The sequence below is a fragment of the Pongo pygmaeus genome, chromosome 1, assembly GCF_028885625.2.
Source record: "Pongo pygmaeus isolate AG05252 chromosome 1, NHGRI_mPonPyg2-v2.0_pri, whole genome shotgun sequence".
NCBI classification, from domain to species: Eukaryota; Metazoa; Chordata; class Mammalia; order Primates; family Hominidae; genus Pongo; species Pongo pygmaeus.
Window position 1 is genome coordinate 98,228,037 of NC_072373.2, and position 27,505 is coordinate 98,255,541.

A 27,505-nucleotide genomic window follows, 5' to 3' on the forward strand; every position below is an offset into this window, starting at 1 on the left:
AGTTTATTTTCTCTAGACACATTTCTTCAGCTGCTGCAATTGAACGTGATTTAATTAACGCACCATTGATTAACTTGTTTGGCTAACAAATGAGCCACTCAGAAACTTACTTTAGTTGCAGTCTCATTTTCATTTTTTAATAAAGAAATTCTGCTATGATGACATATTTTATTTTAAATTTCCTAATTTTTCTAACTGTTGCTTCCTGTGAGTTGGAAATATTGTGATTAGTGCTTAGTCTGATCATTTCAACATACAGTCTATTAACACAGCTATAGTGTCATTGCATGATAAACATAATGCTTTGCCATCTAATTCATAACAAACAAAAGAATCTTGCCTTAAAAGTGTGACATTTGAAGTCCATTTCTGTCTTCTTTTTTTGTTTTGACATGATGGGCATGCACCAGTAATTAAAAAGTAAAATAAAACATTATGGTACAACTATAAAGTGGCACTCCCAACAGTGTCAAATTACAATAGCACTACTGCAATTTTCAGCCCACCCAGAAGCATTGAGCAGGTGTTGTCCCATGAAAGCAGCCGTATACAATATTATGTGATGAATAAGCAAAGCTGTGTTCCAATACAACTTTATTTATAGACCCTAAGATTTGAACTTCATATAATTTTTAGTGTCACAAAATAGTATTCTTCGTTTGATTTTTTCAATCAGTGAAAAATGTAAAACCATTCTTAGCTCGTGGGCCTTACAAAAACAGCAGGCTTGATTGGTCCCATGGGCCATCATTTGCCAACCCCTGAATTAAATTATTGTGTTGCCTTAAATGGTTTAGTTGTAGTTGTAGTTGGGGCTACTTGGAATCAGTATGGGCACCAGAAGACTTCTAACTTCTCCCCCAATTTGAGAATCTGTTGTACATGTCACAGACTATAGGTGCTGTAATCCAATCAAGACCATCAGTTGGGTGAGCATCTACATCCAGCATACTGGGACAGGATAAAAGGGCAGAGGGTAAAAGAGAGATAGGAATAAAGAATCTACCCTCAAGGAGCTTGCAGTCAAGTTGAGAAGATTAGATTTCCACACAGGGACACTAGGAAGATGGGGCAATTTTAACATACACTTTTAACACTGTTTAAGGTCTCTTGAATATAGTCAGTATCCAGGAAATATTGGGTGAAGGAATCTGTGGGTAAATGATACAAAGTGTGGCTGTCTCTATACCAAATAGGAGCTCTGTATGGTTGCAACTGTTAGGCCCATAAGTTCTGGGATCTAACTTCCTGGATATAAACCTCACCACCACTATTTTCTACCTCTATGACCTTGGACAAATAATTTAATCTCTTTTAGCCTTAATTTCCTCATGTATAAAATGAGAGTGATAATATTATCTATCTCATAAGCTTGTTGTAAGCATCAAATGAGATGATGGATGTAAAGTACATAGCATAGTTTAAAGAGCTCAATAAATATTTGGTAAAAGTGTGATTAATAGAGACAGGAAGATAAATGGGAGCCTGAGGAATTAGAGAAGGTTTCATGAAGGAGGTGGATCATAAAAGAACATGCATAGGCCAGGCATTGTAGCACATGCCTATAATCCCACTACTTTGGGAGGCCAAGGTGGGACAGTCACCTGCGCCCAGGAGTTCAAGACCAGCCTGAGCAACATGGCAAAATCCCATGTCTACAAAAAATACAAAAATTAATTGGGTGTGGTGGAACATGCCTGTAGTTCCAGCTACTCATGGGAGGCTGAAGTGGGAGGATCACCTGAGCTTGGAAGGTTGAGGCTTCAGTGAGCCGTGATAGCACCACTGCACTCCAGCCTGGAGGAGAGAGCAAACCCTGTCTCAAAAAACTAAACTAAACTAAACTAAACTAAAAACATGTGTAGAGAGAGTAAAAAGAGGAGTTCAGGCAAGGGAGCCAGACACAAGCTTGGACACTTTGTTTGTTAGGAAGTATTCCAGTTTCCTGGTGAAGTAGCTTTAAGGCCAGTGGTGAAAGGATGAGGAATAAAGGCAGAGTTGGTTCATGTTGACCTTGCAGATAACTAAAAGCACAGTTAGGATCCCCGTGAGGTGCCTTGCCTGAACTGAGGGCCAGCCACTGCCATAAGCACATCAGGGGAGGGGCCAAAGCCAAGAAAGCCACCCAGGGTACTCTCAGGGGGCTTGCTAGATGTGTGTCACCCTTGTCATCACCATCAGCAGTGGCAGCTGATATTTGTTAAGCATCTATGAGCAAGGCATTGTGCCAAGGAACGAGGATATATAAGACATTTTATGATTTCAAAGAGATTATAATTCACTCTAGATAGTACAACAGAGCACGTCACAACGCCACTGATACTTTCTGTTAACAGGAAGCATAGGTCTTGGGATCCTGGGGTGCTGATCCCAGCACTGCCTAGCAGTATGCCATTGTGTACATGGGCCTCTATTTCCATGTTACAAACAAATCAAATTTGATATTATAGTTTTCAAACTCTTTGACTGCAGAATCCTTTCCTCAGGGAAAAGCTTCAGATGTTTTAAAGATAAAAGCAGTGAGTTCAATGGGGATAAACAGCAGAATCCTGTCCGCTCAGCTCAGCCCCTGACAGGTGCCAAGGAACACAGTTTGAAAAATACTGGATTAGAGCTAAGCGGTGCTTGTCTGTTCCAGCTTGAGGACTCTATGGAGGTAGATGTTGATCTGAACCAAAGAAGCTCTATGAAAGATAAGATATGATCCCCAAGTGCAGGTTGGAGAGAGATTAAAGAACTCAAGGAGTGGTTTTGTTGGGAGTGGACATTGAAGGATGGGTAGATTTAAAGAGATTGAGGGGAGAATGAAACCTACTTCAGAGGACTTACCACCTAACTGGAGATGTGGAAATGCACCCAAGGCTAGGCAAAGAGATCATTTTAAGTAGAGCAAGAGAGTTTTGAAGGGGAGATGGAGTCAGAAATAGGAGACAGGACAGATTATGAAGACCCAGATAGAGAAAGGTGTCCCGCTCCCAAGGCCTCTGGTGCCCCCCAGATCAGTGGGGTCTGTGACACAAGAACAAGAGAACTATTGAGGAGTCTGCATCAGTTCCCACCGTGGCTGTGGCTGACAATCATCAAGCTTCCCTGACACCTGTCACATCCCTTGTAAGTTCATCAAGTGCCACATTACTAAGCTCTGTTATCACAAAGTCCTATAAGGGAAAGAGATGAGGTCCAAAGGACAAGGACTTAACACTCAAGACAATTGTGCCCAAATTTTCCAAACAGTAGCTAGTGTGAGCCTAAGGAGAAACAGAACTATTGCCACAGTGAAATCTGAGAGGCTTAGCAATGTCAGGTAGATCTCCTAATTTAGGAGGCGCTAAAAGCTTTTAAACTACCATCGTGTCCTTAATCCTAAAATGCCATTAATCTCCTGTAACACTTCTGCATTCTTATGAGTATATGGGTGGCAATAGCTATTATCTTCATTAAACTGGGAAGTAGAGGCCAAGGAAGAATCAGTCGTGATGTCTAATACAACAAGAAATGTGAGATGGGGACTTGAAATCTGAGGAAACATTCAGCAAAGAAAGGAGTGGACAGAAGACAAGGACAAAGGACTGGAAATGAAGAAAAGACAAACTCCAACTGAAGATTCCATCTCAGCTGGGAAGCCTTCCCTAATCCCCCTCTAGTGAGAACAATGCCCTGCTCTGAGCTGGAAATGTCCTAATGCAGCATCCCTCACACTGTTGGGTAATAAACATTTACCTATTTCCTGTTTTTGGACTGAAAGGTCCACAAAGTCATGGAGCCTGTCTGTCTTGTTCATGGTGTGTCCCCAGCACCTAATGTTTACTGGGTAAAGGAAACTAGAGAGCCTGGGCCACGGAAGGAAATGAGACTCAGGAGCACACAGTTAAACATAAATAAGCTGGCTGCCCAGGACCAAGGAGGCCTCTGGTTGAAGCCAGAGAGAAAACTTCACCTCCTTCAGGCCATTATCAAATGTCACCTTCTCAGAGGGGCCTTCGCTGGTCACCTGCCCAGTTACAAATCACAACCTGTCCCTGCCCCCCATTCCACCCACCATCCAGCACTTCCTGTCCCCTCCCCTGTTTCTTTCTCACCATAGCACTTGGCACTGACATACACACGTTACTTCTTTGTTTATTGTATGTATCCCCAGCCTAGAATGTAAAAGCTGTATGAGGGCAGGATTTCACTGCTGCAACCTCCATCTCTAGAAGAGTGTCTGATACATAGTCGGTTATCAATAAACATTTGTTAAATGAAGAAACCATAGAATGAATGACCCTTTCTAACCCAAGGTCTATGGTAGTCCTCTAAACTTTTCAAATGTAAACACTTCCTCCAGGGTTTCTTCCCTGTGTCTCCCACTTGTGAAGACCCAGGGGAAATACCAATCCCTTATTCTCCACTCGGTCTCTTTCCAACCCTCCATCCCTCCTCTTTGCTCTTAACAACCTCTATTCTTTGCCCTCTCACTTCTCTCTCTCATTATGTTGGTTCATAGAAACATCCAAAATGGCCAATTTGATACCAGCCCCATGTGTCTTCAGACAAGAGCCTGCCTGTAACTGAGGCCCCAGGAGCAGAATGCAAGAAAGCTAAGGAAACCCCCAGGGCTAAATGGCTAGAAAGATACCCAGATGTTCCAGAAATCTATGAACACATTCTTATTTTCCACAAGGCACCACTTCTTGGATTGAGGAATTCCCCTAAACTATGCCCTGTTGTGTAAAATAAAACTTCCTTCCCTTTGTCTTAATCTTACCTTTCTCAAGCCTTAAAAAGATGGGACTTCCTTATTCTAGTATTTTAGGTAACTGTGATTATAACTATATTCATATAATACAGGCCTTGATCTTATAGTCTTCCACTTAACCCCTTCTCTGCTGTCATCCTCTCTAAATGAAGAGACTTACTTTTACCACTCAATCCTATCAACGAACATTTACCCACCATGCCAGGCACTGTCCTAGGCACTGGGGCTACAAGGTGCTTACTTTCTAGTGGGGGAGAGAGATAATAAATGAACAAATATGTACTAATTCAAGTGACAGTGATAAGTACCAAGAAGAAAAATAAAGCACAGTAGTAGAATGGAGAATTAGAAAATGATGACTGGTGGGAAAAGTTTGCTATTTACAGGATGGCCAGAAATTTTTCTGATAAGGTGACACTTGAGTAAATACTTGAATTAAATGAGGAATTAAATCATGTGACTGAGGGAATAGTATTTCTAATGGTGGAAACAGCAACTACAGCGGCCTTGAAGTAGGAGATTCTTTGTTATCACCTGCTAGTTAGCTTTTTCTAACATTTCAAAATTACTTATTACTTAAAGGTTTTGGAGGCCAAAACTGCACTCAGTATTTTAGAAGCCAGTCCACTAAAGACTTTTTATAATGATGATGATAAAAAATAATCATAGTTTACATTCACTGAGGGCTTACTATGTGCCAGTCACTGTATAGGCTCATCCAGCTCATAAGCACCAGAGCCAGCATTCAAACCCAGGCAGTCTGGCTCTAGAGCCAGGGTAGCTAAGAGTATTTTTGTTTCATTTTCCGTACACATTTCAGTGGCATCCATCATTTGGTTCTCCTTTTTAAGCTATTCACCCTAAGGCATTTCCCAGAGCATGCTGTACGTTTGGAGCTGAGCTGTAAGCTGGGAAAACAAAGATGAATAAACCACCAATGGAGCCCTTAGGAAGGCCACAGCTCTGCGTGGAGGACAGGCAAGCCAGGAGAGCAGCACAGAGGATTAGTGCTGCACAGGAGGTGGCAACACAGTGCAGGCAGACACAGCCAAGAGGTTAGCAGGCAGATGGACACACTAAGGTATGTGCTCAACAGGCAGTACAGCAATTCCTGGGCCCCCCTTTCCTGGGTCAGAACCCACTGTTCCATATGGATAATTTGGGTGCGTTTCAGTAAAAATAATAATCATGCTAAGACATCTACGAACAGAAAAATAATATTGAAAGCAGCTAACCTGTCCTGAGTGCCTACTATGTGCCAGCAGAGTTCTCAGCCCTTTGTTGTCATGAAAATTCCATGCTGTGACAGAGATAAGAGGCCCTATAAAGGCCAGCGTCTTGTATGTTCACAATCTAAAGATGGACGCTTACTGAGTAATAGGAAGAGAAAAAGTGGATATGAGGTCTATTGAGATAAGCCTAGAACAAAAGTACTGGCCTGATATTATGGGCAAGAATTCCTGCATTCTGGGAAGACTGAGGTAGAGAGACACTAACATGAGACCAAGATCCTATAATAAAATCAAGCAAAAGCTGGTTTTTCAAAAGAAGGACTCTGCATGCAGCTGAAGCTGCTGATCTAGTATCAGAGACAGGGCCACCCATACAAGGAGGCACAAGGACTACTTACTGGTGAAAATGTAAGTGTAACAAGTGAGTGACTGGATTACAGCTGAATCAGCATATACAGATTGCAGCGCAGGTTAACATCTACTTTAGTATACAGTGTTAAGTATACAAGTGTTGCAGTGTCTGCAACACTTCTCTCAGCCTCCCTTCTCACTTTTTCTCCCCTAGCCTCCCCTAAGCCCTGAAATGTGCCATCCTCCCCTTCCCTCTTCTCCTGGGACAGGAAGATGCTGCTGATTCTGATGCTTCACAAAGGTAATGACTTATTCATTCTCTGCCTCAGAATGAGTCCTTCAAGTTTGATGGCAGTTTGCAGAACCAGGAATGGAAACCAGTTCTTCTGACCCCAGATTCAACTTCTCTTCCTGACAGTGCAGTTTCATGTGCTTCACACTACATTTCTCACTAAATATATTATTTTGCATTTGCCAACAATTAAAATTCATATCATTTTCCTGCCCATTCTGGACTAAAGAGAGATGTTCACCCAAAATCACCACTGAACAAATAATGGAAATGATCTTCCCCTGCTTCCATCTTTCTCCCATCCCATTCATAGTCATTCCCTTGTGGAAATTTCCCACCTCCTCTTCTGCAAGATGCATTGCTCTCCAAGAAGCATTTGATGAGAGCCTTACCCATGATACTAGGTGGCCACGGGAATGTATTATGAAAGGCCAGGTTATGGCAAAGATGAGAGTGTAGCTTTAAACAAATTCTATAAAATGTTATACTCTCTGTAGTCCACATCCTCAAGACTTAAATTAACAGCACAAATCTTATTAGCCTCACAAAGTTCCTTCATTGTTTCTCAAATAGCATAGTTCAGGGAGCATCTCACCACTGTTGGTGGCCAATGTATTAAATCATAAGAGAAATTAATCTCTGTTCATAAAGTACTTGAGCTCCTGACACATCCTATAAATGTAGGCCTAAATAAACTCAGGAGTGTGCCCAAGGAGGTCAAGATCTCTGATGCTCAGTGAGTTTCCAGAAAGGAGATAACAGCCAGGCCACCTTGGAAGGGAAGGAGAGCAACACACTGAATGCATAACCCCCCATGCCAGGTACTAGGCTAGGCACTCACATACTCGAGCTCATTTAATTTCTTCAACAATCCTGAGCAGAACTGCTATTCCAATGTAGATCTGCCTGACCTCAGAGTCATGTTCTCTCTGCCTTGGGCTGGATCCATAAATGTGACAAGAGGAAAACATAGAACATAGAGTCCTGGGACAAGTATACATGTCATATGCTTGTGTTAGAAAGTTTGAATTCTGACTATAGTTTTCCTATTAACTTGTGTGACCCTGCATGACCTTGGAAAAATCACACTGTCTCTCCTGAGACAATTTTTTGCTTTTCAAAGGCAGGAAAGCTCTGGATACTTGAAACAGTACTATGGAGCCTGAGAGGTTTGAGGTGACAGGGAACCTCCCTGCACTCACCTTCAGCAGCCCATCTCCTCGTGGCACAGAGATGGGGCATGAACACCCTGCAGAGGGGACTCCCAGCCTCTTCTCTTGCATACAGCAGGTGCAGCCCAGGTAACATGTCGCAACAAAATCCTTCCTGGGCCTCTCCCTTTGCTTCCACTTTTTCTCCCCTATCCTCCCCTAAGCCCTGAACCGTGCCATCCTCCCATACCCTCTTCTCTTGGGACAGGAAGATGCTGCTAATTCTGATGCTGCAGAAAGCTGATGATTTCTTTTCTGCAGGGTAACTGGAGCCATGTGGAGCATTTGTGACCACAATAAAGAGATTGAAGATTAAAGGAGGATGATTAGGCAGAATTCCCATGGCAAAGTGGTGTGGTAATTTAGCCAAGTCATGGCTCAGGCATGCAGAAGGGTGTGAAGTCACTGTGGTGTAAGCATCAGGGGCAAGAGCAGCAGAAGAGAGAGCACTTGTCTGGGCTAGTCCCACTGTGTGAGAAGCATTGATGATGATGAAATTTTTTGTTTTTACTCCAACATGGCCACAGCTCTGCCATAATCTCTTCCCAGAATCCTTTTGACTGTTAACAGTTCTATATTCCTCACTAAGCATTCATCAAGAAGATAAATGAATAAGTGAATGAATGAACTAGGCAACCAGTGGAGAAAACTCCTACTCGATTTCCAACCCCTCGATCATATCTTCTTGTTTCTTGACTACGCCAAGATTTTGCTAGGTGGACATGACAAGTAGGTGTATTATGCAAGCATCAACTGCCCCCACTTATGGGACCAGGCAATAAACCACAGAGGACTGGGGACAGCACCCCTCCCCAGTCCCAGATAATCTCCACCAAAGCCCTTACACCATCCCCTAGTAGCCTCTAATACTCTTGCTGTGCTTTACTGGCAAAGACCTCAGAAGGATTACTTTCCTTACTCAATCCCTCATGAAAGCTCCCTGGCATTACCTGATTTTCTCTCCCTGCTCTCTCAGGACCCTGGATCTGGCATCCTACTATGCCTGACAGCTAAGGGAATAAGACACAGGCATGAGCTTCTTGGAGACAGTGGGCCATCTGCTCCCCTGGGGAGCTTTTGAATTGACACCTACAAAGAATGGACTGGGCACTGACCTACCTGGGTCAGAAGCAGGGCAAGATGACTTTTAGAATCCCTGATGAATCTGCTTCTGACCAATCACTGCTTTCAACTTGCCTGCTGCTCCCGGTACACATGACCACATTCAGCTTCCCTGCTGGTGAGAGCTGGGGCTCTTAGGCTGTGCCTCAGGTCCCACCTCTCAGTTTGGCCTGGAAACTTTAGCATCCAGATATTTCTGGAGAAACTAAAGCAGTTCCTCTATTATTTCTGCATGTAAACTCTTTAAGATACCAGCAGCCATCTCCCAAACCTCCTGAAATTATCACAGCCCACCACTGGTTCATCTACCAACACCATCTTCCTGCCCCATACTCTGTAAGGCTCTAGAATTTTCACACATTATTCTTTTTTATTTCCAAGAGCCAACAAGTTGCAAATAAGTTCTAAATCCCAATAGAATACTGCTCAGGGGGCACAGACTTGTGGAGGTGAAACATCATCCAGTTCAGTCACCTACTGGGGTCCCAGCACTATGGCAGGGCTCATGGAAGAATCAGAAGGAGAAATCAAGGCCTCTTCCCTCAGAGAATTCGTCATCTAATTCAGAGGCAAGAATTATTCATAGGCAACAACAGAGAGTGCTAAAGAGCCACAAGAAATAAGAGCCTAGTTATATGTTTTAGAATCTCAGTCTACCACAGGCATTGGAGCTAGAGAGAGCCAGTCAGTCTCACATTTAAAGAACACCTACCTTGAGGACGACAAAGAGAGCTTATGCTTATAGGAGACAGAGAGAGAAAGGAGGAGAAATCTTTCCTTCATAGTGAGGAAGAAAAATATGGTCTGGAGGCAGGGAACATAAGGCCGATTCCCACTTCAGCTATGAGAGGAAATATTCTCTCCATAGTGCATACACCAAGTAAATGACTGTAACTTTACTTCATCCTCTTCATTTACATAGGGTGTACCCCAAGTAGAGGTTATTAAACTCCCAAAAAATCTGTAACAGGGCCCTTGAGCCCCTGTGTTCGGGCCCGCTCCCACACTATGGAGTGTTCTTTCATTTTCAATAAATTCCTTTGTTCCTTCCTTGCTTTGTTTGTGCATTTTGTCCAATTCTTTGTTCAAGATGACAAGAACCTGGACACCCTCCACTGTTAACAATAGAGCTCAAGTCCAGTGAGATGGACAGGCAGAGACCTAGCCATCTATAAGAATACAAAATAGAGCATTATAAACACCATGAAATGACTGTAGAGGATGCGGGAAGAAAGAGGAGAGTCTGACTAGGAAGACTCAGAAGTGTTTTCATAGAAAAGGTAAGTATTTAGATGTGTTTACATGGCTAGAATTTAGATAGAAGATAGGGAGAATAGGATCCAGGAAGAAGAAGCCAAGTGAATAAAAACAGAAACAGGAGGAAGTGGAGGGTTGACTTAGAGAACATCAAGAAGTCCAGTATGGTTGGAAAGAAGAATACATCACTGAAAAAAATCTGCTTGCCATGGAAGGCCTTGAATAGCATATTAAAGTTTTGGGGCCTGATTCTTACGGAAAATTATAACCCTTTGTTCTTAAAGGACACGATAACCCTTCTTGAGAAGAGAGAATTCCTCTGAGAATAGTGTGGAAAATAAATTAGAAAGGAAGATTAGAGGCAGGAAGATCTGTTGATAGTTACACAAAAGTCCAAGCAAATAGTAACCAGTACCTCTCCCGAGAGATGGCAGGAATAAAGATGAAGAAGGGAGAGAGACATGAAACAAGGTTTTACAGAATCTCAGAGCATGAGAGACCTCTGGAGACACAGAATTTCAGAGGCTGAAGTCATCCAGTTCATCCAGCTGTCCCTTCAAACCTCTTCCTCATTTTATAGATAAGGGGGGAAATAAAGTCACAATGTGGAAGTGTCTTTCCCAAGTTCACAATGAAAGTGAATTCAGGGCCCTGAAGAGAAGCCAGGGCTTCCAAGTCTCAATTCAAGGGATCTCTGGTGCACCAGGGTGAGGAAAGTCCAGGAAGGGCTACAAGGAAAATCTCGAAAGGGGAACAGGCAAATGCCTGAACATTGGCTTCCACACACCATCATCCTTAAATTCACCTCTTCCCTTCCTGATGGAATTGACCAGGGGAGGGGTGGCAGTGAGAGAACTGAAAACACTGATGGCACCCCAAAGGAATTGCTAAGAATCCCTAAAATACAATGGGAACATCACAGATTACAAAGCTATTTACCTATCTTCCCTACCCCATTTCCTCCACTCCCACTTTACCTCAAGACATATGCATTCCTTTAGTCAACAAACCTTTATCAGGTGCCTACTATTGTGGGTTTTCTGGCAGCTGCTGGATCATAAGGTTGTGCAAGACCTTTGGGAGATTCAGAGCCACAGTTCAACTCCACAGCCCTTGCCTCTGCCCAGCTGTGTCTTGGCCAGGCAGGTTTAGCCTGTTGGTATCCTCAAGTCAAGGCTTTTAAACCAACCACCCTGCTCCAGAAATTTCTTTTAAAAAACCTCAGAACAGTTTGGCAGTTCCTCAAAAAGTTAAACATAGAGTTACCATGTGACCCAACTCCACCCCTAGGTGCATGGCCTAGTTGCAGAGGACTAAAAACATAACATCCGCACAAAAATTTGTCCATGAGTGTTCACAGCAGCATTATTCAAATAGCCAAAAGGAGGAAACAGCCCAAATGGCCACCAATGGATGAATGGATAAGCAAAATGTGATACACTGTCTATTCATATAATGGACTATTACTCAGACTTAAAGGAAAAGAAGTGCTAAAATCTGCTTCAACATGTATGAACCTTAAAAATATTATGTTGTGTAAAATAAGCTAGTCCAAAAAAAGGCCACATATTGTGTGATTTCATTTCCATGAAATATCCAGAATAGGTAAATCCATAGAGACAGAAAACAGATTAGTGGCTGCCAGGGGCTGGAAGAGGGCAGAATGGCAGATGACTGCTAATGGGGACAGAATTTCTTTCAGGGGGATCTTGGCAATGGCTGAACAATACTAGATAACATTGAATCGTACACTTTAAACGGGTGAATTGTATGGTATGTGAATTACATCTCAATAAAGCTCTTTTAACAAAAAGAAAAAGAAGAAACTCCGAAACCTGACCTGAATGATCCAAATTCTGCCATGGTCAGCCACTTTGAAGATCTCAGTTTTGGTCTGTAGCCTTATTAACCATGTGCTAGGAATTACCTAAAATTCCATGGGCTGTGTTAGCAGTGATTTCTGACATTTTCTAGTTCATTTCATCGTGGGGAAGATAGGGCCTGTGATGTTGGGGAGAGGAGCAATGCTGGCTCTTGTATCCAAAAACAAAAGCCCACAGTAGAAGAAAAGGCTGGGCTGCAAGCCAGGGAGGAGGAGCACAGCTCCACACTGAAACCTGTGCACTCAATCCCCAGGAAACCTAGGCTTCCTTCCTTCGGCTCAGAACGCATTTTCTGACAGAGTAAAAATATCGCTGATATCAGCGTTACCTTCAGAAACCACTGACTCCCACAGATGTTATTAAAAGCGAAATGGCCTATAATTAACAGGGCAGTAATTCACCTACAAGAAAAGATTTTTAAACGGGAACTTATTTGTGCAGTTGATAATAAATGACCTTTCAATATCAAGAGATCTCAAAGAGTTTTATGTCTATTAATTAGTTGTGCTCCTCTCCAGGGGAAGGTGTTCATTTGCCCCATCTGCAGTTTATCCACCTGCTTAATGCCAAAGGGCTAAGCAAGAAAAAAGTGCCTGCCCCAGCATTACACAGGGGTCTTCCCTTGTAATACAATAGCCATCCTCTGGATCCTGTAGGATTCATCTCAATAGAAACCCAACATCTCAAAAGAAGGAAAAAGGAAGTCTGAGAGTTCCATGATAATTATCCTTAATGATTTGGCCAAAATATGACAAGGAGACTTCCTGAAAACTCCATTAGCTCAAAATAGTACCTGTCACACCCACTAGGCACATCTGCATCCCGAGAGAAATGAACAGCAAAGGCTTACAGTAGGATCAAGAACTGCAGGGAATGGGCAACAAGCAGAACTTCTTCAGTCTCATGTCAAACCAGTGCCCAGAGCTGTCAATTGTAAAGAGAGAAGGGTATTTTTTTTCTCTGTGGGTTTTGTTTCTGTAAATAGAAGCATCTGTCTTATCTTCCCAAATAGATTACAAGGTCCTTTAGTGTTGAAATCATCTAAGTTCTGGAGAAGCATAAGAAAATAATAAATATTTGACTGGTTAAGGGTCAGGAGATTCTCATTTCAAGGTCAGATTCCTTCACAGTATGTCATAAGGAAGTTACCCTGGTCTTACTCACTTCAGTCTAGGTGGAAAGTTATTTCTCTCATTGGGGAGGGAGTAATCACCAGTCCTGTTCCAAAAGAGGCAACATAACATAGGGATTGCAAACAAGGGCTTTGGAATCAGGAAGACATGGGTTCAAGCCTCAGCTCAGCCAGTTGCAAGTTGTGTGACCTTGAGCAAGTTACTTATCCTTCTCTGAGCCCCAGTATCCTTGTTTGAAAAATGAAGACAATATTCTCCGCCTCATGGAGTTTTTGTGGGAATTAAACAAGATAATAAGTTTATAGATTTGGAATATTAGACCTTTGTCAGGTGCATAAGATGCAGCTGAAGGCCATTATCCTAGCAAATTAGTGCAGGAGCAGAAAACCAAATACCACATATTCTCACTTATAAGTGGGAGCTCAACACTGGGTACTCTGGAACATAATGATGACAACAATAGACACTGGGGACTACTAGAAGGGGGAAGAAGGGGAGAAACGATTGAAAAATTATTGGGTGCTATGCTCACTATCTGGGCAATGGGATTATTCATATCCCAAAGCTCAATGCCAAGCAGTATACCCATGTAATAAACCTTCACATATACCCATGGAATATGAAATAAAAATTGAAATTATTTTTAAGGAGATAATATATATAAAATGCTTAATGCAGAGCCTAGCACACAATAAGATTTCAATAAATTGTAGCTTAAAAACATCTTGCCTTTGAGACCAAAGGTCACACTATAACATGACTGCATTTAAAGCTGCAAAACACATTGAAAAACAGTTTTTTAAAATAGTGTAGGTCCTCATGAAATTCATAAATGTTAATGAAGAAACAGGACACCCATAATTGACTTCTCCATTTTCCACAGAGAAAGACTGAGAAGCACAAATTCTGAGGTCTTTATCGAATATCTGAATAGAGCAATGTTTAAATATGACCTTTAAAGCCACTGTTAACCTTAAGATTGGCATGACAGAATCTCAGAATGCCAATGCCAAAATAAAGCTCCAACCCTCTCCTTTTACAGATAAAGAAACAAAGGTCACATTTTATGATTCCTTCAAAGGTGTTTTATTTCAATCCCAGTGGCATTGAAAGTTCTTTAAGGACAAAGACTACATTTTATCTCAGTGCCCACAAAAGGGCGCCCTCTGTATGGTCACAAATACTAATTGATTAACTGATTGGCTGATCAACATAGTTCTCTGCCTATTCTATCGGAATGTATTAAGTGTTAAATGAATGCACACATAGCAGATCCTAACATAATCTTTCTCTCACTGCAACATCAAACAAAGAGAACTGCCCATCTAACCAAAAGAAACAGTTGCTAGAGAGCCGTGGAACATGCCAAGAGAAAGGGGACACAGCATTGTTGTTCTGTGTCCTGATGGCTATTGTCTTCATCCCCTGCTCATCCCACCCCTACTCCTCTTATTTGCCTCTGGGGACAACCAAATCTTCTCTAGGTCTTTTATTCTAACAGGTGAGAAGAGACATAACTGAACAGCACTAAGTAGAGATGCAAAAGTATAAGGAGAACCTTAACGTGACCCAGCTCTCAGAATTTATGAATAGACTTAAGAAAGTCCTGACTTGTACTGGGAGACCCCAAACAGCCAAGGATGCAAGCTGGAGGGATGATAACAAGACTACAAAAGGCAGAGAGCCTGGGAAATGCCAATAGAAGCACTAGATCTTAGACCCAGCAGTCCCCCTTCAGAAGTTACATTTCTTCAGTGTACCATAGTTCTACTAGTTATCTAGACTTAAAGACTTGGAATCTCACCTAATGTTCCCACTTTCCCTGCCCCTCTTCTAATCTGTCCCCAGACCTCATCCCTTTATTCCTGCTATTATCCATCTACCTTCCTATAGTTTTGAACTACTGCATCCAGGTCGAAGTCCTTGTCACTTCTCACCCATGCCATATAATAGACTCCTAACTGGTCACACTGCCCAGTACTCCTCTTTCCAATTTATCTTGTACACCATAGTTTAGGGTGACCAACTCAGTCCAGACTGCCCAGAACTATCCCACTGAAAGTCTCATGTCCTGGGAAACTCCTTAGTCCCAGACAAACTGAGACATCTGACCAACTACAACAGAGCCATTAGATTCTTCCTCTAAACAATGCTTTGATTATGTCGCTTTTCCTAACCAAAACCCTACTTCTCCTTTCTCATTAAAATAAACCCTAAAGTAGGCCCCAAATCTGCCTCAGAGAATGTCTCAGAAAGTATATCGGGCTAGAGTGAGGAAACAAGTAAACCAGGCCTGGCTTTAGTCATAGCCCGTGAAATCCTTGGCAAATAGACTCAACCTAGCTGAACCTCACTTTCCTCATCTGTAAAATTAAGAGGCTAGATTTCCCTTTCAGTTCCAAAATTTTCTAAGTCTACTCTTTTAAATCCCTCTGCTCAACCCAGACTTACCAGCTCACTCGAATCCAAACTCTCACCTTAGTACCTTTGATTCTTCCCTTCTCCCCAATCAGAAGTTCTTTGCTTTCTTCTCTGCCCACCTGAATCCTTTCAGGAACAACATGAAGCTCACCTCCTAAGGGATGTCCAGGCCCAGCCATGAGGACTCCACATGCACCTAGGTTTCTAATACTCAGCACTTAGCATGTCCTATCCCTGAAGTTCAAAATATTTTTCTATGTGAAACTTCTTTATTCCAACTAAACTAAAATCTTTCTGCCCTGTTGTGATTCCCTTGTAGAATCCTGAACACATAGTAAGTAATAGCTAGTGTTATTAATAATAATGGATTGGCGGGGGGGAGGAGCCAAGATGGCCGAATAGGAACAGCTCCGGTCTACAGCTCCCAGCGCGAGCGACGCAGAACACAGGTGATTTCTGCATTTCCATCTGAGGGGCAGACTGACACCTCACACGGCCGGCCAGGTGCTCCAACAGACCTGCAGCTGAGGGTTCTGTCTGTTAGAAGGAAAACTAAAAGAAAGGACATCCACACCAAAAACCCATCTGTACATCACCATCATCAAAGACCAAAAGTAGATAAAACCACAAAGATGGGGAAAAAACAGAGCAGAAAAACTGGAAACTCTAAAAACCAGAGTACCTCTCCTCCTCCAAAGGAATGCAGTTCCTCACCAGCAACGGAACAAAGCTGGACGGAGAATGACTTTGATGAGCTGAGAGAAGAAGGCTTCAGTCGATCAAATTACTCCGAGCTACAGGAGGATATTCAAACCAAAGGCAAAGAAGTTGAAAACTTTGAAAAAAATTTAGAAGAATGTATAACTAGAATAACCAATACAGAGAAGTGCTTAAAGGAGCTGATGGAGCTGAAAACCAAGGCTCGAGAACTACGTGAAGAATGCAGAAGCCTCAGGAGCCGATGCGATCAAATGGAAGAAAGGGTATCAGCCCTGGAAGATGAAATGAATGAAATGAAGCGAGAAGGGAAGTTTAGAGAAAAAAGAATAAAAAGAAACGAGCAAAGCCTCCAAGAAATGTGGGACTATGTGAAAAGACCAAATCTACGTCTGATTGGTGTACCTGAAAGTGACGGGGAGAATGGAAACAAGTTGGAAAACACTCTGCAGGATATTATCCAGGAGAACTTCCCCAATCTAGCAAGGCAGGCCAACATTCAGATTCAGGAAATATAGAGAACGCCACAAAGATACTCCTCGAGAAGAGCAACTCCAAGACACATAATTGTCAGATTCACCAAAGTTGAAATGAAGGAAAAAATGTTAAGGGCAGCCAGAGAGAAAGGTCGGGTTACCATCAAAGGGAAGCCCATCAGACTAACAGCGGATCTCTCGGCAGAAACCCTACAAGCCAGAAGAGAGTGGGGGCCAATATTCAACATTCTTAAAGAAAAGAATTTTCAACCCAGAATTTCATATCCTGCCAAACTAAGCTTCATAAGTGAAGGAGAAATAAAATACTTTACAGACAAGCAAATGCTGAGAGATTTTGTCACCACCAGGCCTGCCCTAAAAGAGCTCCTGAAGGAAGCGCTAAACATGGAAAGGCACAACCGGTACCAGCCACTGCAAAATCATACCGAAATGTAAAGAACATCGAGACTAGGAAGAGACTTCATCAACTAACGAGCAAAATATCCAGCTAACATCATAATGACAGGATCAGATTCACACATAACAATATTAACTTTAAATGTAAATGGACTAAATGCTCCAATTAAAAGACACAGACTGGCAAACTGGATAAAGACTCAAGACCCATCAGTGTGCTGTATTCAGGAAACCCATCTCACGTGCACAGACACACATAGGCTCAAAATAAAAGGATGGAGGAAGATCTACCAAGCAAATGGAAAACAAAAAAAGGCAGGGGTTGCAATCCTAGTCTCTGATAAAACAGACTTTAAACCAACAAAGATCAAAAGAGACAAAGAAGGCCATTACATAATGGTAAAGGGATTAATTCACCAAGAAGAGCTAACTATCCTAAATATATATGCACCCAATACAGGAGCACCCAGATTCATAAAGCAAGTCCTGAGTGACCTACAAAGAGACTTAGACTCCCACACATTAATAATGGGAGACTTTAACACCCCACTATCAACATTAGACAGATCAACGAGACAGAAAGTCAACAAGGATACCCAGGAATTGAACTCAGCTCTGCACCAAGCGGACCTAATAGACATCTACAGAACTCTCCACCCCAAATCAACAGAATATACATTTTTTTCAGCACCACACCACACCTATTCCAAAATTGACCATATACTTGGAAGTAAAGCTCTCCTCAATAAATGTAAAAGAACAGAAATTGTAACAAACTGTCTCTCAGATCACAGTGCAATCAAGCTAGAACTCAGGATTAAGAATCTCACTCAAAACCGCTCAACTACGTGGAAACTGAACAACCTGCTCCTGAATGACTACTGGGTACATAACGAAATGAAGGCAGAAATAAAGATGTTCTTTGAAACCAACGAGAACCAAGACACAACATACCAGAATCTCTGGGATGCATTCAAAGCAGTGTGTAGAGGGAAATTTATAGCACTAAATGCCCACAAGAGAAAGCAGGAAAGATCCAAAATAGACACCCTAACATCACAATTAAAAGAACTAGAAAAGCAAGAGCAAACACATTCAAAAGCTAGCAGAAGGCAAGAAATAACTAAAATCAGAGCAGAACTGAAGGAAATAGAGACACAAAAAACCCTTCAAAAAATAAATGAATCCAGGAGCTGGTTTTTTGAAAGGATCAACAAAATTGATAGACCGCTAGCAAGATTAATAAAGAAAAAAAGAGAGAAGAATCAAATAGATGCAATAAAAAATGATAAAGGGGATATCACCACCGATCCCACAGAAATACAAACTACCATCAGAGAATATTACAAACACCTCTATGCAAATAAACTAGAAAATCTAGAAGAAATGGATAAATTCCTCAACACATACACCCTCCCAAGACTAAACCAGGAAGAAGTTGAATCTCTGAATAGACCAATAACAGGAGCTGAAATTGTGGCAATAATCAATAGCTTACCAACCAAAAAAAGTCCAGGTCCAGATGGATTCACAGCCGAATTCTACCAGAGGTACAAGGAGGAGCTGGTACCATTCCTTCTGAAACTATTCCAATCAATAGAAAAAGAGGGAATCCTCCCTAACTCATTTTATGAGGCCAGCATCATCCTGATACCAAAGCCTGGCAGAGACACAACAAAAAAAGAGAATTTTAGACCAATATCCTTGATGAACATTGATGCAAAAATCCTCAATAAAATACTGGCAAACAGAATCCAGCAGCACATCAAAAAGCTTATCCACCATGATCAAGTGGGCTTCATCCCTGGGATGCAAGGCTGGTTCAATATACGCAAATCAATAAATGTAATCCAGCATATAAACAGAACGAAAGACAAAAACCACATGATTATCTCAATAGATGCAGAAAAGGCCTTTGACAAAATTCAACAACGCTTCATGCTAAAAACTCTCAATAAATTAGGAATAGATGGGACGTATCTCAAAATAATAAGAGCTATTTATGACAAACCCACAGCCAATATCATACTGAATGGGCAAAAACTGGAAGCATTCCCTTTGAAAACTGGCACAAGACAGGGATGCCCTCTCTCGCCGCTTCTATTCAACATAGTGTTGGAAGTTCTGGCCAGGGCAATTAGGCAGGAGAAGGAAATCAAGGGTATTCAATTAGGAAAAGAGGAAGTCAAATTGTCCCTGTTTGCAGATGACATGATAGTATATCTAGAAAACCCCATTGTCTCAGCCCAAAATCTCCTTAAGCTGATAAGCAACTTCAGCAAAGTCTCAGGATACAAAATCAATGTGCAAAAATCACAAGCATTCTTATACACCAATAACAGAGAAACAGAGAGCCAAATCATGAGTGAACTCCCATTCACAATTGCTTCAAAGAGAATAAAATATCTAGGAATCCAACTTACAAGGGATGTGAAAGACCTCTTCAAGGAGAACTACAAACCACTGCTCAAGGAAATAAAAGAGGATACAAACAAATGGAAGAACATTCCATGCTCATGGGTAGGAAGAATCAATATCATGAAAATGGCCATCCTTCCCAAGGTAATTTACAGATTCAATGCCATCCCCATCAAGCTACCAATGACTTTCTTCACAGAATTGGAAAAAACTACTTTAAAGTTCATATGGAACCAAAAAAGAGCCCGCATCGCCAAGTCAATCCTAAGCCAAAAGAACAAAGCTGGAGGCATCACACTACCTGACTTCAAACTATACTACAAGGCTACAGTAACCAAAACAGCATGGTACGGGTACCAAAACAGAGATATAGATCAATGGAACAGAACAGAGCCGTCAGAAATAATGCCACATATCTACAACCATCTGATCTTTGACAAACCTGACAAAAACAAAAAATGGGGAAAGGATTCCCTATTTAATAAATGGTGCTGGGAAAACTGGCTAGCCGTATGTAGAAAGCTGAAACTGGATCCCTTCCTTACACCTTATACAAAAATCAATTCAAGATGGATTAAAGACTTAAATGTTAGACCTAAAACCATAATAACCCTAGAAGAAAACCTAGGCATTACCATTCAGGACATAGGCATGGGCAAGGACTTCATGTCTAAAACACCAAAAGCAATGGCAACAAAAGCCAAAATTGACAAATGGGATCTAATTAAACTCAAGAGCTTCTGCACAGCAAAAGAAACTACCATCAGAGTGAACAGGCAACCTACAAAGTGGGAGAAAATTTTCACAACCTACTCATCTGACAAAGGGCTAATATCCAGAATCTACAATGAACTCCAACAAATTTACAAGAAAAAAACAAACAACCCCATCAAAAAGTGGGCGAAGGACATGAACAGACACTTCTCAAAAGAAGACATTTATGCAGCCAAAAAACACATGAAAAAATGCTCACCATCACTGGCCATCAGAGAAATGCAAATCAAAACCACAATGAGATACCATCTCACACCAGTTAGAATGGCAATCATTAAAAAGTCAGGAAACAACAGGTGCTGGAGAGGATGTGGAGAAATAGGAACACTTTTACACTGTTGGTGGGACTGTAAACTAGTTCAACCCTTGTGGAAGTCAGTGTGGCGATTCCTCAGGGATCTAGAACTAGAAATTCCATTCGACCCAGCCATCTCATTACTGGGTATATACCCAAAGGACTATAAATCATGCTGCTATAAAGACACATGCACACGTATGTTTATTGCGGCATTATTCACAATAGCAAAGACTTGGAACCAACCCAAATGTCCAACAACGATAGACTGGATTAAGAAAATGTGGCACATATACACCATGGAATACTATGCAGCCATAAAAAATGATGAGTTCATGTCCTTTGTAGGGACATGGATGAAATTGGAAATCATCATTCTCAGTAAACTATCGCAAGAACAAAAAACCAAACACCGCATATTCTCACTCATAGGTGGGAATTGAACAATGAGAACACATGGACACAGGAAGGGGAACATCACACTCTGGGGACTGTTGTGGGGTGGGGGGAGGGGGGAGGGATAGCATTGGGAGATATACCTAATGCTAGATGACGAGTTAGTGGGTGCAGTGCACCAGCATGGCACATGTATACATATGTAACTTACCTGCACATTGCGCACATGTACCATAAAACCTAAAGTATAATAATAATAATAATAAAAGAAAAAAAAAAGAGAAAATAAGAGGAAAAAGTTCTGGAGAAGATAGTGTGATGGCTGCACAAAAATGTGAATGTACTAAGTCCCACTGAAATGTACACCTTAAGTTAAAATGATAAACTGTATATTTTGTATATTTTACCACAATAAAAATAAATGAAAATAGAATTTTATTTTAAAAAAATAATAATAATAATAATGGATTGGCTGATGGTTACATAGGAAAAAGTCCAAACAGGGATCTAGATGTGAGACAAACATAGAAATACAGGTGAGTCTACAGCTTTTTGCACCTTACATAAGATTCTTCAATGCTTCCAAATCCAATAATTCATTTACCCCAAAAATATTTACTAAGAATTTCCCATGCTCAAGACACTGTGCTGGCATCCAAGGACACGGAGATGGGAAATGAACAGAAGCTGGGGTCTCTAGCAGCATTTCTCTCTCACAGATATCATAAACTTCCATGTTGTCCCTCAACTCAAACTTTTTAGTAGTAAGTCTTAGAAGGCTTAAGTGGTAGAAGTTCCACCATTGGTGCCCCTCATCCCCAAAACTGACCATGTATCTACTTCTCCCAACTAGCCTGTGGAGCTGTTAAATGAAAAAATAATAGTAATTCAAAATAAGTTAATAGGTTAATATCCAAATATCTACCAGCACAAGAAAAAGGTTAGTCTAAAAGAAACCTCTTCAAGGAACTATATTCTGGCCAAATAAATAGAATCTCTAGTTCCAACTTTGACATATGTTTGTAAGTGACCACATAGATATCCTTCTTCAGTATGAGCTGACTGTTGCCCTCTATTAGTATTGGCAAGTGACATATATTAAGGATGAACTCAGCCAACACCTCTGTCTTTTGGGACCCTCACAGCACAAATACATACACATACACACACATTCTCTTAATTAAATGGGGCTGGAACTTAAACAGTGTCACCTACTGTAGTGACAAACAGGTTCATGAGCAAGTGGGGGAAGTAAATAAACCAAACAGTTTGCAGAGGGAGAGGTCAAGCTGGGCTGAGCTGGGCTGGGACCAGAGTGATTCAGGCTTTGCCACAGAATGGGTGTCTCCTGGGATGGCCTGGTAGGATAATTAAAACCCCTATAAATAGGATGAGTTTTTAGGTCTCTAATATCCTCTCTGACTCCTGAATCTTCTGTTCCTTCCTCCTCAAGCAGGTAAGACATGCATAGGGGAGCATTGGTAGTATCTACAAGGCTCTCAAGAGCCCTATAATGCACCAGGCTGGGGAGGTCTGAGACTTAATTCCTATGGGTAATAGCCTTGGTTACCTTCCGCTTCATTTTTCTGGCTCTGAGAATATGACAATAGCTGGGGTGGACTACTTCTGTGCCTGTAAAATGCAAATGCCTTCACTTCAATGTGTCCTAGGCATCCCAAAACTGAAGGCTAGAACAATTGATGAATAGCTTAGTCTCCCATAGTGGAGCATTTACTTTTTGTGCAAGTTAGGAAAGACCTAATAGTTTAGGGCCAAGGCTCTGGACCATGGGCCTAGCAATGCTCAAGTCTCATTGCATTGAATTACAACAAGGGACCCAGCTTGTCCCATGTGATCCATTATTTGTTACTTATTCTTATAGACATCACTGTTTGTATGCTTTTGGCAATTCAACATGCTCTGCAGATAGGGCTTCAGTTTGGAGGCCTATAAACCCACTAACTGGAATTTTCATACCACAAGAAAAAAATGTAATTGAGATTTAGATCCCAAAAGACCCAAGTCTCCCAGCATGGCCAATGTGGACCTAACTGATTATATATACCTCCTATAACCTGTGCCCTTAATTTGGCTATGTACCCACTTGCTATTTTTGTCTGTAACAGCTTTCATATTCATTGAATTCATTTTATAAGCATGTCCCCAAATCATCCAGGCCAGAAGCATTTGCTGGAATTTAGACTCCCAGAAAGCTTCCTTAGACCGTGAAGAGAGACTTTCAGCCTTCTTCCTTGCTTAAGAAAGGCTCGTTACAAGACTGAAACCTGTTCAGTGGGATCTATTTAGTGCCCCCTCCAGTCTGCTAGTTGTTAGTTGAAAATTATGCCCTACTATGCTGGCTTCTGTTCCTGCCTCTATTGGGCTTCCTGGCCTCCCCTCCTTTTGTTCTAATATGAGATTTTCTATCAGGTGAATCCTGCCTGGAGTAGAGGATGGGATATGTAAAACACCTGCAATGCATTTTTTGTTTTTTAAGAAATTGTCTCTTTTTATAGCACGGGAACCAAGTTTGCACCATCTCCCACTATAGCAATGATATTTGGTCCCCGACTGTGAGTCAGGGCAAGGGAGGGGTACAGCTAAGAAGGGGGTCTCTCACTTCTTAAACTTTTTCCCAGATCCAGAGGGGTCACTTCCCCTCTGGAAATGCTGTCTCATGGTCATTTTCCTAATGACAGGAGAAATCTTGTTTCTTCTTTTAGGTTCGCCTGTACTTGTCAAAATGGCTCAACTCCTGAATAGCATACTCAGTGTGATTGACGTATTCTACAAATATGCCAAAGGGAATGGGGACTGTGCCTTACTATGCAAGGAAGAGTTGAAACAACTGCTCTTGGCTGAGTTTGGAGACATCCTCCGGGTAAGATACACAGACACATAGCCCCATGAGATCAAGTGTGAATGACTCTGACACCTGCACCAGGGTCGGATGCTTTGTTTTATTTGGGCTTGCTCTGCCCTGTAACAAAAGGAATTTCAGGCAGCTTCTTAGTAGTTCTCTCCCAGCATACACACACACACACACACACACACACACACACACACACCTCCTTGTATCTGAATTTGAACAGGAGAGAGTATAACTTCAAGGTAACAGGGAATAATTTCTCAGAAGAAAACCTAAGATTCATACCTTGATTTCTATATTTAGTGCTATCTACACATCTTTTCATGTATTCATTTAGTGCTATCCGCACATCTTTTCATGTATTCATTCATTCAACCAATAAAGAGTCACTGAGCACCTGCTCTATGCCCCTAGGCACAAGGAATACAAACATGAATAAAATCAGCTCCCCCTCCTTCTAGGATCTCACAGTGCAGTGAGTAAAAAAAAGGGGGTAAACAACTAGGATATAGCCTGTGATGGAATGGGATAACTTTGAAATTAATCAAATTAATTACTAATGGAGCTGATTTTAAATAAATGTATCTACTCCCTATGGTCATGCTCCCATTGATCCAGCAAGGTTCTGAGAACCAGCTGATCAAAGACTAGCGCCAAGTCCACACCACTTCAGATTAATGGTTTTTCAAACTAGGAAGGTCCATGCAGCACCAAATGGATTGGGGCATGAACACTGATACACATCTTAGTATGCACAGGACAGCATCTGATTTTGCTCTTTGTTTTATCTCCTAACAGAGACCAAATAACCCAGAGACTGTGGAAACCATCTTGAACCTCTTAGATCAAGACCGAGATGGACATGTTGATTTTCATGAGTACCTCTTGTTGGTGTTCCAGTTGGTCCAAGCCTGCTATCGTAAGCTAGACAATAAGTCACATGGAGGCAGGACCTCACAGCAAGAAAGGGGGCAGGAAGGAGCACAAGACCGTAAGTTCCCAGGAAACACAGGCAGACAACACAGACAGAGGCACGAGGAAGAAAGGCAGAACTCCCACCACAGTCAGCCTGAGAGACAAGATGGAGATTCCCACCATGGGCAGCCTGAGAGACAAGACAGAGATTCTCACCATGGTCAGTCTGAGAAACAAGACAGAGATTCCCACCATGGTCAGCCTGAGAGACAAGACAGAGATTCTCACCACAATCAATCTGAGAGACGAGACAAGGATTTCAGCTTTGATCAGTCGGAGAGACAAAGTCAAGACCCCAGCTCTGGTAAAAAAGTGAGTCACAAATCTACCAGTGGCCAGGCTAAATGGCAGGGACATGTCTTTGCCTTAAATCGGTGTGGAAAACCAGTTCAGGATTCTCATTATGGTCAGTCTGAAAGACTTGCACAACAATCTGAAACACTTGGACAAGCCTCTCGCTTTAACCAGACAAATCAACAGAAATCAGGCTCTTATTGTGGACAGTCTGAGAGGCTGGGTCAGGAATTAGGCTGTGGTCAGACAGACAGACAAGGCCAGAGTTCCCACTACGGTCAGATGGACAGACAAGACCAGAGTTATCATTATGATCAGACAGACAGACAAGGCCAGAGTTCCCACTACAGTCAGACAGACAGACAAGGCCAGAGTTCCCACTACAGTCAGCCAGACAGACAAGGCCAGAGTTCCCACTATGGTCAGACAGACAGACAAGACCAGAGTTATCATTATGGTCACCCAGGCGGACAAGGCCAAAGTTCCCACTATGGTCAGATGGACAGACAAGGCCAGAGTTCCCACTATGGTCAGATGGACAGACAAGGCCAGAGTTCCCACTATGGTCAGACAGACAGACAAGGCCAGAGTTCCCATTATGGTCAGACAGACAGACAAGGCCAGAGTTCCCATTACGGTCAGACAGACAGACAAGGCCAGAGCTATCATTATGGTCAGACAGACAGACAAGGCCAGAGTTCCCACTATATTCAATCACAGACTGGGGAAATACAAGGGCAAAATAAGTACTTCCAAGGGACTAAAGGAACAAGAAAAGCCTCTTATGTTGAACAATCAGGAAGATTAGGGAGGCTAAGTCAACAGACTCCAGGACAGGAAGGGTACCAAAACCAGGGACAGGGATTCCAGTCTAGGGACTCACAGCAGAACAGCCACCAGGTATGGGAGCCTGAAGAGGATAGCCAACACCACCAACACAAACTCTTAGCACAAATCCAACAAGAAAGACCACTTTGTCACAAAGGGAGAGACTGGCAATCATGCAGTAGTGAGCAGGGCCACAGACAGGCCCAGACCAGGCAGAGTCATGGTGAGGGGCTGAGCCACTGGGCAGAGGAAGAGCAGGGCCATCAAAGTTGGGATAGACACAGCCATGAGGGTCAGGAAGGTCCACGTGGGACACAGGACAGGCGAACCCATGAAGATGAGCAGAACCATCAGAGACGAGACAGACAAACACATGAAGATGAACAGAGCCGTCAGAGACGAGACAGGCAAACCCATGAAGACGAGCAGAACCATCAGAGACGAGACAGGCAAACCTATGAAGACGAGCAGACCCATCAGAGACGAGACAGGCAAACCCATGAAGACGAGCAGGACCGTCAGAGACGAGACAGGCAAACCCATGAAGACAAGCAGACCCTTCAGAGACAAGACAGGCAAACCCATGAAGACAAGCAGAACCGTCAGAGACGAGACAGGCAAACGCACGAAGACGAGCAGAACCGTCAGAGACGGGACAGGCAAACCCATAAAGACGAGCAGAACCATCAGAGACGAGACATGCAAACCCATGAAGATGAGCAGAACCATCAGAGACGAGACAGGCAAACCCATGAAGAGGATCAAAACCATCAGCAACAACATAATAGACAAAACTATGAGGAGAAAGAGAGGTATCAAGGATCTCAGAATCAAAAATCCCAAGTGACCCAGAGAAGCTGTCCTAACAGAGAAAAATTCCACATGAAAGAGGATGACCAGAGCCAAGGCTCACAGAAAAGACACACTGAACCATCCTTCTATCCAACCCAGAGCAGTGGGAGTCCCCAAAGCAGAGAACAGCGTGGTCACCCTACCAAGGGAGCTACTGTTCCCAACCCCCTCTATGACTATGTGCAAGAGCAGAAATCCTACCAGTACTAGGCTATGTGAGCACCAGAGGTAAAGCAACACAAAGCCAAAAAAGAAATCTATATGTCGAGTTCACCTTCAATTCGATTTAAGAGATTGAGAATGTATTTCTTCCCTCTATCCTCTGCTGTATCTCCCTACAAGGATGTTTTTGAGTACTAGCATTCACATAAGGGCTTTTTGGTTCTTTGAGCAGCAATTCTAGGGTTTTCTGATTCAGTGAAATCTAGGTGGTAAATTGGGTGAAATAATCATATCTTAATGTTGATCAGTTTGGGTATCTAAATCATTTCCTGCTTTGCCCTCTGTGTAGATGAGACCCGGTTGAATCATTGAAAGGTAGAACACTTCTCCCT

At 42.3% G+C, this 27,505-nt stretch overlaps 1 protein-coding gene across 1 annotated transcript; it reads left to right on the forward strand.

The window, feature by feature from the left end:
• Positions 1-22,568: 22,568 nt before the first annotated feature.
• RPTN (repetin) lies at positions 22,569-27,212 on the forward strand. The gene is made up of 3 exons (XM_054479426.1): positions 22,569-22,589; positions 23,857-24,014; positions 24,801-27,212. The coding sequence occupies exons 2-3, from the start codon at positions 23,877-23,879 to the stop codon at positions 27,159-27,161; spliced, it is 2,499 nt and encodes an 832-aa protein (XP_054335401.1). The 5' UTR covers positions 22,569-22,589; positions 23,857-23,876; the 3' UTR covers positions 27,162-27,212.
• The last annotated feature ends 293 nt before the right edge of the window (positions 27,213-27,505 follow it).